The sequence below is a fragment of the Cololabis saira genome, chromosome 2 (genome assembly GCF_033807715.1).
Source record: "Cololabis saira isolate AMF1-May2022 chromosome 2, fColSai1.1, whole genome shotgun sequence".
Classification (NCBI taxonomy): domain Eukaryota; kingdom Metazoa; phylum Chordata; class Actinopteri; order Beloniformes; family Belonidae; genus Cololabis; species Cololabis saira.
Window position 1 is genome coordinate 47010273 of NC_084588.1, and position 16279 is coordinate 47026551.

At 40.7% G+C, this 16279-nt stretch overlaps 1 protein-coding gene across 1 annotated transcript; it reads right to left on the bottom strand.

Annotated features, from left to right (window-relative positions):
• Positions 1-2070: 2070 nt before the first annotated feature.
• On the bottom strand, positions 2071-15994 carry syap1 (synapse associated protein 1). The gene is made up of 9 exons (XM_061711443.1): positions 15654-15994; positions 14591-14709; positions 14383-14449; positions 11781-11854; positions 11550-11689; positions 10281-10450; positions 6606-6652; positions 3943-4108; positions 2071-2502 (listed from the first exon to the last, which is right to left on the bottom strand). The coding sequence occupies exons 1-9, from the start codon at positions 15892-15894 to the stop codon at positions 2375-2377; spliced, it is 1152 nt and encodes a 383-aa protein (XP_061567427.1). The 5' UTR covers positions 15895-15994; the 3' UTR covers positions 2071-2374.
• Between the last annotated feature and the right edge of the window lie 285 nt (positions 15995-16279).

Sequence of the window (16279 nt, forward strand, 5' to 3'; positions counted from 1 at the left end):
AGTAGGAGTAGGGGGAGTATTGGGACAGGGCCCTGGGAAGATTTCAAGTGCCCTAAAATCTCTGGCTTCTTTTTTAGGGGTAGTGGTAGAAAGAAGGGGGTGTATTGGGATTGGCCCTTATCGTGACCTGCTGACCCGTTTCAGGCCCGTTTCGGTCCTTCCGCTGGAACCATGTGACCCATAAACCTCCTGGACACTGAAACTGGTTTCTTAACCGCAGGTGACCAACGACGGGCGTCAGAACGAGGAAAGACCAGTAAGATGCACTTCTTCTAACTTTTAACATCATCTAGGACTCTAAAATAATATACAAATATCCTCTATGAAAAACACAGATGATACCAATCAAAGAAAGATAGAAGGGGAGGAGCTAAACCTTTAAAGGAGATTAATTTCTGTTCTTTTATTTTCCCTCACGTTTTCCTGAAGGGACTTGATGACGACTACAGTCTGACCAACAACAAACCGGACTGTGCAATAATAACTTTATGCAATAATAACTTTGTGTAATATTTTCATAACAGATATTCTGGTGTACAGAAAACATGAATCATATTATATTATACTACTATTATATAACTATAGCATTCTGAGTAAATTATATATTGCAATTTTTACTTTGCTATCATACGATCTGTCTTTTTGGCTTTTGTATTACTTATATATTTAATTGTTATATATTGTATATATCATATATATATATACATACATATATATTTTGTATGTAATGTATACTGTAATAGTGTATTATACTATATACTATACTGTATTTGACCCAGTCTTTGTACGTTTTGACCGTATAGAAACGTAATTCTTGCCATTGTAAGAATGAGATGTACCTGCTGTACTCTACTGCCCTTACTTTTTAACAACTTGTGCTTTTTATTATTTTACCTCTTTTCTTACCATTTTATTTCATGTTATTTTTTTATTTAATGTTTAATTGTGATTTGGCGCTGTTAATGTTGATGTAAAGCACTTTGAATGACATTGTGTTGAATTGTGCTCTACAAATAAACTTGCCTTGCCTTACATACATATTCTATATATAAGTATATATGTATATTATTATATATGTTATATTATACATGTTTCCGGTACATGCACACACATATATTTTTTTCCATTTTTAAAAAAAATTCTTTTCTATTCATATAATTCTATTTATCTTTTTTTCTATTTTTCTTTGTGTTTGTTTTTTGGGGGGTTTTATTTCTCCTTTCTTGGTTCTTGTATACGACAGTGCTGAGTGAGATGGAGGGAACCTCCCGAAGGGATCAATAAAGTCTAAACCCCCCCCTGAAGAAGTGAAGAACAGACGGCTCGTCCTCCTGATGACGGGAAGTTTCTGGATCCACATCAGAGAGGAAATTACTGAACTAGCAAACATTTACTTCCTCTACTTCCTGTCTTATCTGAGCTGGAAGACGAGCTGGAAACAAGACGACGTTCCGGGTCTTTCAATTAAAATCAGACAAAAACACAACGTATAACTTATAAGCTGCATAAAGAGGTTATTTGTTAAAGAAAGTTAAGTAAATAAAGCTTAACTAAAGTACATTTTCCAGAGCCATGGTTGGCTGGAACTCTATACAGTTCATTTTTCTCATGTAGCAAAGATTGGTTTTAAGATTCAGCTGAAACAATATCTTTTAAAATATAATGAATTATGATTTGACATTTAGAAGGAACAGAATGAAGTTTGAATAGAATTACAGGAAGTGTAAACCCTTTCACAATAAAGGTGAAAAGTGATCAAGAATTCTAAGATAAGGTCATTTCAGGCAGGTTTTGTTTATGAAGGTGTTTTATTTGATTTAATTTCTATGTATTTATGTCTGAGAATGATGGTGATTTAGTTTTATCCTCTGTGTTGTTTGTGACTAAGGGAGTTGTGTCTATTATTGTTTTGTTTGTCATGTATAATGTGTGTCTGTTATGTATTAAGTGTTCATTTGTGTGTTGTGTGCATGTCAAACAAACAAAGCAGAGAAATGCAGAATATTCCGGCTGACGGTGAAGGAGGAGTTGGAGTTACAGCGACGTGTTTAGACAATCTTTATTTACATAGAACTGGATTTACTGTCTGGTGAAGACAAGACTGTACAAGCAGCTGGAACAACTGGAACCGAGACCAGATGAGACCAGATCCCCCCCCAGTATCTGCTGCCCCCCCTCCCCTCGAGAAGCCGCTCCCATCAAAACACAGAGGCTGGAAGGAAAGTTACTAATTAGGAAAGTAGTAATCACTAGTGTGTGGAGCCTGGACCGTTTTCTCCTCCTTCATCATCTCCGGTGCTGCTGACGTCACAGGGCCGTTGCCGTGACGACGAGGCCGTTGCCGTGGCGACAAGCCCCCTCTCAGAAAACCCCCCTAGCTCTCGTCCTGCAGCATCTTCTCGATCTCCTGGTCCCACTGCTCGTCCTTGTGGTCCGACTCCGTCACCACCTCGTACTCCTGCAGCTCCTGCTGCAGCTCCTTCTCCCAGTCAGCAGACTCGTCTTTAGGGGGGGGGGGACACAAACACAGGAACTAATCAATCAGAACACAGGGACCAATTAGGGGGGTAACACAGGACTCTTTAAACTCTTTAAAACTCTTTTTAAACTCTTTTAAACTTCTTTAAAACTCTTTAAAAGTCCTTTAAACTTTTTTTTTTTTTTTTTTTTTTTTTACTAAAACTGCAGGGGAGATTGTATGTAGAATCAGTCAAACAAAGACAAATGACAGATGCATTTCAGAATATTAATGAGGTCAATTCCTTATAATATTGGTACACAGGATGTCCTGCCAATAGGACACTGAACACTGTGTTTAGAGCCAAGCGACATTGGCCTTTTAGTGTTCCAATCTTAGATATCTGCCCAAACACCACAGCAGTCCCTATAGCTTGGAAAGTTTAGTAATGCAGTGGCTGTATATGCATGCACGCTAAAACATGTTTATAAACGCAGTTTTAAACTCTCTTTAAACTCTTTAAAACTCTTTAAACACCTTTAAAAGTCCTTTAAATTCTTTTTAAACTCTTTAAAACTCTTTAAACACCTTTAAAAGTCCTTTAAACTCTTTTAAAACTCTTTAAACTCTTTAAAACTTGTTTTTGAGATATTTCTTTGAAGGAAGGACGATTAGACCAAGGCCTGTCTAATCTTTTACCCATTTTATCACTCAGTGCTCCTACCTGACAGTCCTGGGCATTGCCATCCTCTACCAACCCCAGGAGGGCCCTACACTGAGCTCAGGTCTCCTCCTTAACCTGAGGAGTGAGCAGGCCGCATCTTTTCACCAGACAGGGTGGGGATTCTCCGGCCGGACGTAGCGCGTGGAAGGATCACGTTATTCCAGCCGGATCCTCCCCACCCCATCTCATCGGTTGGCCAGAGGGGGCAGTATAGCCCAGGACTGTGTGCATGTTTTTGTGAGGGAAGCTCCCATTAGCTACCCAAGGGAACACGGGGAGAACATGCAAACTCCACACAGAAAGATCCTTTCTCCAACCCCACCCATGGTGTGGGCACTGAAGTCATGGGGGAACTAACACGCACTTCAGCGCCCACAGCGTCCCCCGGCGGGAATCAAACCCAGGACCTTCTTGCTGTGAGACGGCTGCACTACCAGCTGCCCCACCGTGCCCCGTCATCTGCATATTTAAAGTTGAATCTGTCCTCCCTGCTGCTCTGGCACGTATTAGTGTAGAGAATCCAAAACTAAAGAGGGGGAAGGACAGCTTTGAGGGGATCCAGCGGGGATTCAGATCTGGTCAGACGTCACCGTTGACCCCGTTGACCCCGTTGACCCCGTTGACCCGCACTCTTGTGTCTTATCAGCTAAAAAGTTCAGCCCACAAGGTTTTTGCCCAGATTAAATTGGTCTAAAAGTCTTTCTATTAAAATATGGGGTTGGATGGTATTAAAAGCAGAAGAGAAGTGAAGGAGACTCACCGTCGGGGGGGGACTCGGGGGGGCCGCCGCCCTTCTGGTCCAGCACCAGCTGCTCCATCTCCTTCCTCAGGTCCTCCTGGTTGATGCCGGTCGGGTCGAAGGCGTCGCTCACGAACTCGGAGACGCCGGGACTCGTGGACATGTCCTCCTCGTCCTCAGGGGGGGACTGGGGGTCACACGGGGAGAAGAGTCTAATATCTGTCTCAGAGGAACATCTCAGGACAAAAAACTCCTTTAAAACTCTTTAAACTCTTTTAAACTATTTTAAACTCCTTTAAAACTATTTTAAACTCCTTTAAAACTCCTTTAAAACTCCTTTAAAACTCCTTTAAAACTCTTTTAAAACTCTTTTAAAAGGAACATCCCAGGAAAACAACCAGCTTTATTCCTCAGGAAAGAGGGAAAACCTCCAGATAAAAGATGGATCAAACGTTTTAGAGTCTCATCAGAGATTAAAGCTTCACATTTGGAGCTTTTGGAGCAAACAGACTCAGAGCTGCTTCACTTCCTGCTGGTTTGGCCCACAAGTTTTGGGAGGCGCAATTGAACTTGGCATCACTGTCAAAGCAAATAGACAATCCTACCAATAAAGATGGAGTAGAGCCTCTACTGCATCTACTCCATCTCCTCTACTGTACAGGAGGACATCATTAACACAAATGAAAATACAATTTTTCTGAAAAAGATTGAAATAAGCGAACTTGTTAATGTTCGTAAATTCATGAATAAAAAGTCTACTGACTCAACTGATATTGATATGGCGCTAGTAAAGAATATTAGAGAATAACTCAATGAAAATAGCAAAGGTCATCCCAAATATACAAAGATGGAGATAAGCACCTGTTTTCCAATTACAGACCAATCTTTCTATTATCACAGTTTTCTAAAATATTGGAAAAACTCTTTGTAATACGATTAGATTGAAAAATCTAACATATTAAGTAACTGCCAATATGGATTTAGATCTAATAGATCAACAGCAATGGCAGTGATGGAGCTAACAGAACAAATATCAACAGCAATAGACAACAAGGATTACACGGTTGGGGTCATAGACCTAAAAAAGGCTTTTGATACAATAAATCACAAACTACTGATGAATAAACTTGAAAGATATGTCATAAGAGGTATAGCACATTCCTGGCTCTGCAGCTATCTTGAAAATAGACAACAATATGTACAACTCAACAATGTCAACTCTGACTTGCTGAGGGAAACCTGCGGGGTTCCACAGGGATCTATCCTGGGCCCCCAACTCTTCATACTGTATTTAAATGATATATGTAATGATATATGTAATAGTTTTGTATAAAAACGACTGGCGACTTACACGTGTACTTTGGCTTATTTGTGTTGTGGAAATTGAAAGGACGAATAAACTAAACTAAACTAAACAAACACGGTTAGGTTCCAGCTTGGTACAACGGGGAAAAAAGAAAGGTAGAAAATAATATTTTGGTCTTTTAATTTAGAAAAATGTAACCATCCAACAATAATGGCTTATTGGTCCTAAGTTTTAGTGAAGCAGTTCAGTTCTGCTGCAGTGGAAAAGAAAACTGGACATAAAGTCGGGGTTTAACGTTTCAACAAGTCCACTGGTATTTTTTATTGTTTTTTTTCTTCCTGGTTTGGGTTCAGTTTATTTTACACATTACAGAGAAGAAAAACATGAACATTTCCATTGTTCTGTCTGGAATTTATATTACCGTATTTGAAAAGATAACATTCCTTTCTCTCACATATTTGATCAACAAATATTATTTCAAAAGCAAGTGTTATTTAATCTATTTAAAACAAACTCTGGTTTGTGTCGTTTAGTTTGATTTTCTAAAAAGGGCGGGGATGAATTGTCCATTAATCACATTAGATTAAAACAACATACGAGTCACGATGCTGATCGCTGATTCGTTGCTGATAACTTTTTTTGTTTGTTTTTTAATTACTTTATTTAACAAGAACAATGACAAACTCAGATGTAAACATAAGTACATCCAATTGAGAGAACAATTACACCTCCTATTAAATTGAGATTGCATAAAGGGAAAGAAAGAAAATAATTAAATGAATATAAAAATAAATAAATAAATGAAAAATTTGTATTTAAATAACAAATAAGGAAGGAAAATCATATTGACAAGTACGAGGGGATAAATTGACAGATGTAATCAGAATATTTATGTGTTTTAGACACTGAACTAAGGAGATTTCATTTTTAGCGTAGTTTATTGCTGATTACTGAGTTTCTGGGACACGACTGCATTTCTTGACCAATCTAATTAAACCATTCAAAAGATCCTCAGGTCACGTGTTTATCAAATGTTGGAGAGTTTACACTGGATTCTGTTTGACCGGCGCCCTTTACTTCCAGAAGTAAATAAAATAAAATAAAAAACATTTTGGAACCAAATAAATATTTAAACAGCATTTAATTACTGTTGACAGTCACCCAGAGGCTGAAATAACACCTTCTTTTAATCATTATATGCATCTTACGGCATGTTTTTTATTTTATTTTTCATTCTCCTTTTTCTAATGTGATGGGAGCGGCGCCCTGGCGCCCCCTACTGGCCAGTTAGCGCAGCTGCTGCTGCTGCTCCGTAGCACCTAGAGACAGATGTTTGAACCCCTGGATGATTGACAGGTGGAAACCTGCCTGTTCTCACCTTCTGCTTGTCAGCGATGGACACCGGGGGCGTCTTTGGTCTGATATCTGCAAAGAAATAAGACAAGTTAGTCCTCAGATCACGAGACAACGTTAACCAGTTTAAAAACAAATATAAAAACATGATTTTCACAAAGTACACAGAGGAAGGGCTTTAGCGGGTGAATGGGTAGATTTGTTTATATTTATGTACAGAAATGGGCAGCTAATTATTATTATATGTGTATGTATGCATGTGTATATCTATATCTACTTACATACATATTCACACACACACACATATATATATATATATATATATATATAGCAGATGGAGTTAATATAGAGATAGTGTGGTGTAAATACATATATTTATATCAATATTTATGAGGGCATGTGTGTACAAATATATAGAAATATTCAACTATGTGTATGTATGTATAGGTAAGTGTGTGAGTATAATTATAGTATAGTTTAAGAATGATTAGTGAATGGGGGTACGATTAAATAAGTTTACACTTCTTCCTACTCCTTTTTGCACATGTAAATATTAAGATATTAAGTGTTAAAGTATGAAATTCTTTGTTTCGTTTTGTTTTCTTATCTCCTCTTTAATTTTTGTCTTTTACATGTACAAAATAAATCAAATCAAATCAACCACACACCACCGAGCGCCGGGTTTGGGTTGGTATCCATGGCAACAGATAACACTTAATAACATCACCTGAAACATTTCTAGAATGACTTTTATGACTTTATAAGATCCAGCATTGACTGTTTTCTTTGAATCATTTTTTTTTTTATCTGGCCTTTGAGACAAGTTGCTACTAATCTGGAGGTTTGCTGGTGGGCGACGTCCACTGGTACGCGGTAAAAAATGACGTATAAACTACGATTACAAGAGACACAACTTTAGGAAAAATGGACAGATTCTAGAGCACAGAGGACACAACCGTCACCACTGGACAATAAGGACATTGATATGAGAATAATTGCTTTGGAAAATGTAAAACCTGAAACTAATTGTTGACAGAATTTTCATAACAAAGAAAAAGTAAAAAAAAACCAAACTGATAGGTCCCATCCTGTTTTTCTTAAAGTTTTAGTCTTAGATGTTTTCTGGGTGGAAACCTCAAGTAGGAAACAATCAACAGAGAAATAAGGCTGAAAGTGACATGTTTGTGTGTCTTTCCCCGCAGCGGCTCCACAGATAAGGATCAACATCCGCACCTATAACGTACAATAGCAAATAAACTTGCTTATCTTATCTTATTCTTTGGCTTTGATGGGTGTTTTTTTTTTTAGAGATTTTTAACAGTTTTATAACTCCAAATTAAAAAAGGTATAATAATCGAGTCTAACTTTTTGAACCAATAAAACATGGACTGGACTGGAAAAGGTGGAGAAAGCGGTGGTGAAACTATAATTTTTGAAGCATCTGTGTTGTTTTAGACGTTTTCCTGCCAGGAAGAATTTCACACTGGAAATTCTGGCGCTTTAATATTTGTTAAGACGTCAGAGTTGTAGCAGCCTGGTTCCTGCGGGGATGTTAACAAGAGACGGTGTAATTCTGGGACTGTCCAGGATATTCTCGGCTGTTTCCACCCCTGAGGTCAGAGTTCACCGGCGTTACCAGCCGATGCTGCTGTGATGTCATCACTACAGCTGTTGCCAGGCAACAAACTCTCCCATGAACACGGTGAACTCTGAACATGCAAAACATCTTTCAGCAAGTTCCGGTTTCATGTTTGTCTGCAACATAACTTCCTGTTGGGAATTAAAAACAAATATCCGACAGATCTCTGTCCCAACGAGCATCTGCAAACTGTAATCTGGCTTTTATTAAGGCTCAGAAATCCTAACAGCTTCCTCAACTTTACAATCGCAGAGAAGAAAAGTTTGACTTCTGATCAAAATGTAAACCTCTGGCTGCAACTATTAATCAGGGCGTCTACAGGTTTGACCGAGGTAAATTTAAGACTTTTTAATCCCATCTTCAAACTAAATTTAAGACCAAAAAGACGAGTCACTAAGAAATCCAGCGCTGAGGTCGAGGTTGCCAGATCTGACAGATTCCAGCCCAAACGCCATGTAAAACCTGAAGATGTAAAAGCCGAAATAATGAAAAACCAGCCCGAATCATATACATATACTGTCTCTATGTTAAAACCGTGAAAACTCACCTTTTTAAGAAAGCTTATAGCTAAATATATCTTTTATATGCTGTGTTTTTAAATATATTTTTAAAACATTTTCATGTTTTGTTATTATTATTAAGTCATAAGCAAATGAAGCCAAAAAAAGTTCAGGCTCCAAACAAAGACTACAAATAAATTGAGTAGATTAAAGCAAATATAATATCAATGAGTTTATTGTGTGCGTTTCTACTTTTCTCTGCCGTAATGGAAACTTTTTTGTTCATAATTTCTCCTAAATATTTAGTAAAAACCAGGAAAAGCAGCCCAGACTTTATCAACCCGCCCAGTCCTAGATTTTTCAGCCCAAAGTCAAATGAAGCTCAATTGGGCTGAAACCCGCCCAACCTGGCAACCCTGACTAACGACCTGTAAACACATTTATTTCTCTTTTCCCTTTTCAAAATGTAAGAGAACTTTTTAATGACGACTGGATAAATTAATTCTAAAATTAAGATTCAAGAATTAAGACCCTTGGATGGAGATTTAAGACAAATTACGACATTTAAAGGCTTTATTTTAGGAAAATGTAATTTAAAGGGGACCTATTCTGAAAAACAGGTTTTTTGTTGCTTTATCATATATAAAGTGGTCTCCCCTCAGTCTGCCAACTCAGAGAAGGAGGAAAGCAACCAAATTCTGCAGTGTCTGTACAGCCGCCCGGATGAGCCGTCCAGTGTCATGTGGATCTACGAGCCGTTCAGATTCTGCTCCCGTCTTTACGGAACCAAAATGCAAACCACGCCCACAACTATAAAACCGTGTAACTGCATGAGAGCGTCTGACTATCGCGTCGCACTGCGTGACATCGTCTCTCTGTCCATCTCCCTGAGCAGCTGCCACTTTATTGAGGTTTTTGTAGTGAAATGAGGAGGAATCATAGAGATAACTTCTCATTTCAACTAACTGGATCAGCCGTTCCTCATCCGTGACTGTTTCCAACAGCGCTTTCAACCGGCTTTCAACGCGAGCGACAGGAAGAAAATAGAAGCAGGGCGTCCGACAAATGTTCAGCTCAAAACGGCGCCGCGTCGCTGCGGCCAGTTAGGACAGTCCAATAGAAAATAAAGCAATGGAGTTGATTTTGTCGCTGACGCTCGCATCGCATGCAGTTATGACACGGTTTAATAGTGTACGCAGCCGCTGCTCTTCTGCCAGAGCGAGGCTTTGTGCCCTCCCTCTGCTACATGTCATTCAGGCAGCCAATCAGCACAGAGCCTCATTATCATAGCCCCGCCCACTCAGACTCCTGCATAGATAATGAGGTTAGAGAATGGGAAGATAAAGACATGGTTTAGAGGCTGAATTTCTAATTTATTTAGCAAAAACAATCAAAAGCTTGTTTTTAAAACCTTCAAGGCCTGTTTAAAATAGGTATTACATGTCATAATAGGTCCCCTTTAAGACTTTTTAAGGACCCGCTGCGGCCTTCAGCCGAGGCTTTAACCCCCTTCATGTACCTGTTTGCCGTGTTTCCCGTAGATCCTCTAACCCCAACGTACCGGTCAGGACGACGTCCTCGGGTGAGACGTTGTCCACGGCGTCGCCCTGGTCCTGCTGGTGTTGTTGTTGTTGTTGTTGTTGTTGGGCCGCCAGCGCCGTCAGCTGGGCCGACTGCTTGATGAGAGAAACCCGGTAGAAGTAGTTCCTCCAGAACACGTCCTCCTTCACCCTGAACACACAACACCGTCAGAACCGCTCAGATCCACAGGGAGGGATTGATTTTGTACATGTAAAAAGACAACAATTAAATGAGAAGATAAGAAAACAAAACCAAAGAAATACAAATAACTTCATCCTTTAACACTTAATATCTTAATTTACATGTGCAAAAAGGAGTAGGAAGAAGTGTAAACTTATTTAATCCTACCCCCACTAATCATTTATTAACAAGTGTTTATAACAAATAACTATACTATAATTATACTCACACACTTACTTATACATACATACACATAGTTGAGTATTTCTATATATTTATACACACATGCCCATATAAATGTTTATATAAATGTACTTATTTACACCATACTATCTCTATATTAACTCCACCTGCTCTATATCTATATATATCTACATACACACATATACTGTATATATATATATAGATATGTACATGTATTAATATATATAGATATATTGATTTATATTATGGATATAGATATGTTATATGTACATATGTATATAGATATATTGATTAAAATTATACGTACAGTATTTATATATCTATACCTCTATTAATATATATTGATTTATAGTTATATGTAGATATGTCAATATATAGATTTATAGTCATTTTTATGTATATAATTGAAGGTAAATATATGAACTAGTATATATATAATATATATATATAGCATATCTACTCTTCTATAGTTATTCAAGTATATTGTTATATCATTGCTGTCTATTTTATTATAGTAAAGTACTGATAATTTAATACTATGCATTATAATTACTTCTATTATTACATACATACATAGTAACACAACTAAAAGCTGGGCGTTTGTTTACTTTTTTGTACTCTTTTTTTAACATGCATGTTCGAAATAAATCTTCAAATCAAATCAAATAAAATCAAATATATACACACATACATAGCTGCCCAGTCTGTACATGAATATAAACGTTCATCCAATAATCTTATCTGTAGGCCCCTAAAGGCTAAAGCCCTTCCTCTTTGTGCCTTGTGAAAATCCTGTTCTTATATTAGTTTTTAAGCTGGTAAATGTTTGATGTTTGGACATGGTAGAACAGAAACACCGTCTCACATCTTAGGAACGAGGTCGAAGCGCATGCGGTTGAGCAGCTGATCCTCCTCCAGCATCACGGCCGCCAGAGGACACATGGTCTCCATGTCGAAGTGGAACTGCACTCCGGCCGGGGGGTCACGCAGGAAGTTCCTCTTGTCCTGCAGTGGCGGGACAGAGGACACGTCTCAAACGGGACAGCAGTGACGGGGACAGACTCAGCTTTAGGGGGGTGAAGAAGGAGCAGCTTACGGCAGACAGAGCCAGGATCTGCTGCTGGATGGTTTCCTCCTCGTTGTATCCGACCCACGGAGGAACCGCTGCTTCTGCACACACATGCACACGTTTAATAATCAATAATACTGATTATGATCATTCACACACCCACTATAAACTTATTTCATGTTCTTCCCTGTCATTACAAATACACTTGTAAAACTAGATGTAAGGACTTTTTTTTGTAGTTAGATTGTAATCCACAGGGATTAAGACCATGGAAGCTACGGAAGAGTATTAGGGCCAGGCAGGAAAAAAATTTAAATAGTATTTTAGAGGAGGAAGATTTTTTTTTATTGTGCACTTCGAGAAAAAAGTTGAAATGTCGAGAAAAAAGTCGAAATGTCAGGATTAATGTTGAAATGTTGAGAAAAAAGGCGAAATTTCGAATTTATTCACGAAATTTCCACTTTATTCTTGAAATTGTATTTCAACATTAATCTCTACATTTCGGCTTTTTTCTCAACATTGAAACTTTTTTCTCGAAGTGCACAATAAAAAAAAATCTTCTCCTCTAAAATATTATTTCTCCTGCCTGGCCCTGATACTCCATACAAATACACTTGTAAAACTAGATATAAGATGTATCTTTTTGTTCTTACTTGCTACAACAGATTAACAAACTCGTAGAAAAATCTTTCAATTAATATTGATCAAAGTCAGCAACTGCCCCTACTGGCCACACAGAGAAGCAACAGGTCAAAGGTCAAAGGTCACAGTTGCAGCAGTGTTGTTTCCATCATCCTACTGTCAGCCTGGCAGGTTTTTACCATCTATGGTTTTTAATCTGAAATGGGAGTAAATTCAGCTACAAGAGCGGCCTGGAGTTGATTTACACCTAATATTTAATTGATATAGTACTAAGTGTGATACTGAGTGTCGTCTAAGTGTAGGCCGACTAAAATATACAAAACAATCACATAGATCATTTATAAACCATTTACTGTAAACACGTGATCTACTTTATTTTTGGTTTTAAATAAACTGCAACAGCAATGTGCAACAACAAAATACTACAAAAACTAGAACTATAATTAAACTCACTCAACTTATATAAACAGTATCTTGTCAATATGTGTATTTATGTAAAAATAATTGTATATATTTATTTATTTTTTTAACTCTTGGGGGCCCCCTAGTGGTCAAGGGGCCCTAAGTAGGTGCTAAGTTCGCTTATGCCTTGGTCCGACTCTGGAGCCGCCTGTTCACCAGCTGATACGAGCTCATAACGTCACTGTATCGTCTGTCCAGGTCCCACGACTCTGACGCTTCTGATCAACGCCACATTCTCCTCAGTTTGAAAGATAAACATGTCTTATGACGATGGCAGGTGGGTGGAGAAGTCCTGCCTCAGGGTGAGGAGTTCAAGTATCTCGGGGTTTTGTTCACGAGTGAAGGTAAGATGGAGCGGGAGATTGACAGATGGATTGGTGCAGCGTCCACAGTTATGTGGTCGGTGTACCGGACTGTCGTTCTAGGAGGAGTTCGATGAGGCCATGGAGGAAGACTTCCGGTCGGGCTCGAGGAAATTCTGGCGGACCGTTCGGCGCCTCAGAAGGGGGAAGCAGTACTCTGCCGGCACCGTTTATGATGCGGGTGGGGAGCTGTTGACCTCGACTGGGGACATCGTCGGACGGTTTCAAGAGGTACAATGCGGTTTTCGTCCCGGTCGTGGAACACTGGACCAGCTCTATACCCTCCGCAGGGTGCTCGAGGGTTCATGGGAATTTACCCAACCAGTCTACATGTGCTTTGTGGATCTGGAGAAGGCATTTGACCGTGTTCCTTGTACCATTCTGTTAGGGGGGAGGGTGGGATTGTTCATAATCTCTATGGACAGGATTTCTAGGCGCAGCCAGGGGCCGGAGGGGATCCGGTTTGGGAACCTCAGGATTTCATCTCTGCTTTTTGCAGATGATGTTGTCCTGTTGGCTTCATCAGACCGGGACCTCCAGCATGTGCTGGGGCGGTTTGCGGCCGAGTGCGACGCGGCAGAGATGAGAATCAGCACCTCCAAGACCGAGGCCATGGTTCTCCACCGGGAAAGTTCCTTCTCCGGGTGGAGAAGTTCAAGTATCTCGGGGTCTTGTTCACGAGTGAGGGAACGATGGAGCGGGAGATTGACAGACGGATCGGTGCAGCGTCCGCAGTTATGCGGTCGATGTACCGGACCGTTGTGGTGAAGAGGGAGCTGAGTCGAAAGGCGAAGCTCTCGATTTACCGGTTAATCTACGCCCCTACCCTCACCTATGGTCATGAACTTTGGGTAGTGACCGAAAGGACAAGATCGCGGATACAAGCGGCCGAGATGAGTTTCCTCCGCAGGGTGGCTGGACGCTCCCTTAGAGATAGGGTGAGGAGTTCGGTCACCCGGGAGGAGCTCGGAGTCGAGCCGCTGCTCCTTCACGTTGAGAGGAGTCAGCTGAGGTGGCTTGGGCATCTGTATCGGATGGATCCTCCCTAGGGAGGTGTTCCAGGCATGTCCCTCCGGGAGGAGACCCCGGGGAAGACCCAGTAACACCTTGCAGGAGGTGACGTAACACCTGACAAGAGTGTAACATGTGATTTCTGATTTTACCTGATCGTTTCGACTTCTTCTCCTGAACAAACTTCTCCTGCTCCTTCTGGAAGTCTCCGAGGAACGTCTGCAAACAGACACAGACACAGTGACAACCTGGAGGGTTTCAGCCCAACATCTGTCGTCATGACAACAGCCACCCAGCAGAGGAATGCCCCCGAAGGCGGGAAACACTCGTCGCTGTGGCAGAACCAGAAGAGCAGCATGCCTTGTCGATGATGCCGTCGATCTTCCCCTCCTCCACCGTCTTCTTGATGCTCTGAGCCGTTTCCACCATCGAGTCCGAGATCTTCTTGGTGGCGCTGGAGGCGAAGCTGAAGATGTAACCTTGGAGCGGGAGGAGGGAGAGAATGATGGTTACGTTACACTTGTAGGTCTCAAGACCGGTCTCGAGAACACTTTTCTGTGGTCTTGGTCTTGTTTTGGTCTCGACAGTCTTTGGTCTTGGTTTTGTCAGGGTTTGACACTTCCCCCCAGTTTGAGTTTCAGTTCTGTCCCTCCTGTGTCCCATCTGCCCTGATTGTGTCTGCACCTGTGTCTCGTCGTGTCTCGTTATCCCCTGTGTATATCTGGTCTTGTCATTCCTTTGTTCCCGGTCGGTCTGTTCTCTTATGATTCGGTTTAGTTAAGGACCCAAACGCAGGAGAGCAGGAGCCAGGAGTTCACAACAAAAAAGGTTTATTTACAAAAAGGCAAAAACAAAGCGCTGCGTGGCAGGATCAACAAAAAACCAGGAACGTGAAGGACAAAAACTACGAGGAGACATGGAGGTGGAAACAGTACGGACCAACAGGGAACAAAGGAATGACAAGACCAGATATACTGAGGGGATAACGAGACACGACGAGACACAGTTGCAGACAATCAGGGCAGATGGGACACAGGAGGGACAGAACTGAAACTCAAACTGGGGGGAAGTGTCAAACCCTGACAGTCTCTGGTCTCGACAGTCTTTGGTCTCGGTTTTGTCTGGGGTCTCTCGGTCTCGGATCATTGAGACTCCGTTACCAAGGTGACAGAGTCTGGTATCATCAGTTCTTCCTCTGGTTCATGTTACAGTTTTCTAAACTATTCATATTTTGCATCTGATTTCATGTTTTGGTGAATCTGAGTATGTGTTTAATTACAGTTTAGTGTTTTGATCTTGGTCTGGGTTTAGGAGGTCTGGACTACCATTCTCGGTCACATCAGCCCCGGAAACAGTTACAAACAGATGTGGAGACTGAACAACAACAACCACCATCCAGACACTGTAATGTTGTCCCACTCACCCCCCAGTCCTCTGCCGTCCTCAGGTCCGTCCATCCCTCCAGGTGAGTGCTGCTCCCTCTCCCCAGGAGTGTTCTGGTCCGGATCAGGTGTTTGTTGTTCCAGATCAGCTGATTGTTGTTTGTTTACTTCATTTTGAGCCTCCACCACCTTCTCTTCCTGCTGCAGCTCCGCGCCTGCGCAGTCCTCCCTGCTGTAGGCCTGGTTCTCGAAGCCCAGCCACGTCCCCAGACCCTTAAACATGATTCTGTTGAGAAGAGAAAACCCGCTGAGAAAAAACACCAAGCTGTTTTTCTCTTGTTGTTTCAGACAAGCAGGAACTGAAGCTTCTTCTTCGCTGGTGTCTCTGTGGCGGCTGCGCATGCGCCACACCGACACCTGGTGGCCGCTCGCTGCAACGACAGTAGAGCTGCATTAGGTAGCATCAGTTTTCTTCTTCAATGCATATTTATTGAGTTTTTTAAAACAGAAACATGAAAACAAACCCTCAAAACAGGAAATAATACAACAAATGAAACAAACAAACATACAAAAAAACAAACAAACACATTATACAAGTAATAAGACCAAAAAAAGAAACCCAACAGTGGTCATACAAAAAAATAGAAACAAGACATCTTATTTGAAG

Bases quoted from the DNA above. Each gene is read 5' to 3' on its own strand.
- syap1 (XM_061711443.1), bottom strand. From the start codon at position 15,894: ATGTTTAAGGGTCTGGGGACGTGGCTGGGCTTCGAGAACCAGGCCTAC. The intron at 14,710-15,653 runs GTGAGTGGGACA...TCCCGCTCCAAG, and splicing joins GGACGGCAGAGGACTGGGGG to GTTACATCTTCAGCTTCGCC. The intron at 11,690-11,780 runs GTAAGCTGCTCC...CCGCCACTGCAG, and splicing joins AGATCCTGGCTCTGTCTGCC to GACAAGAGGAACTTCCTGCG.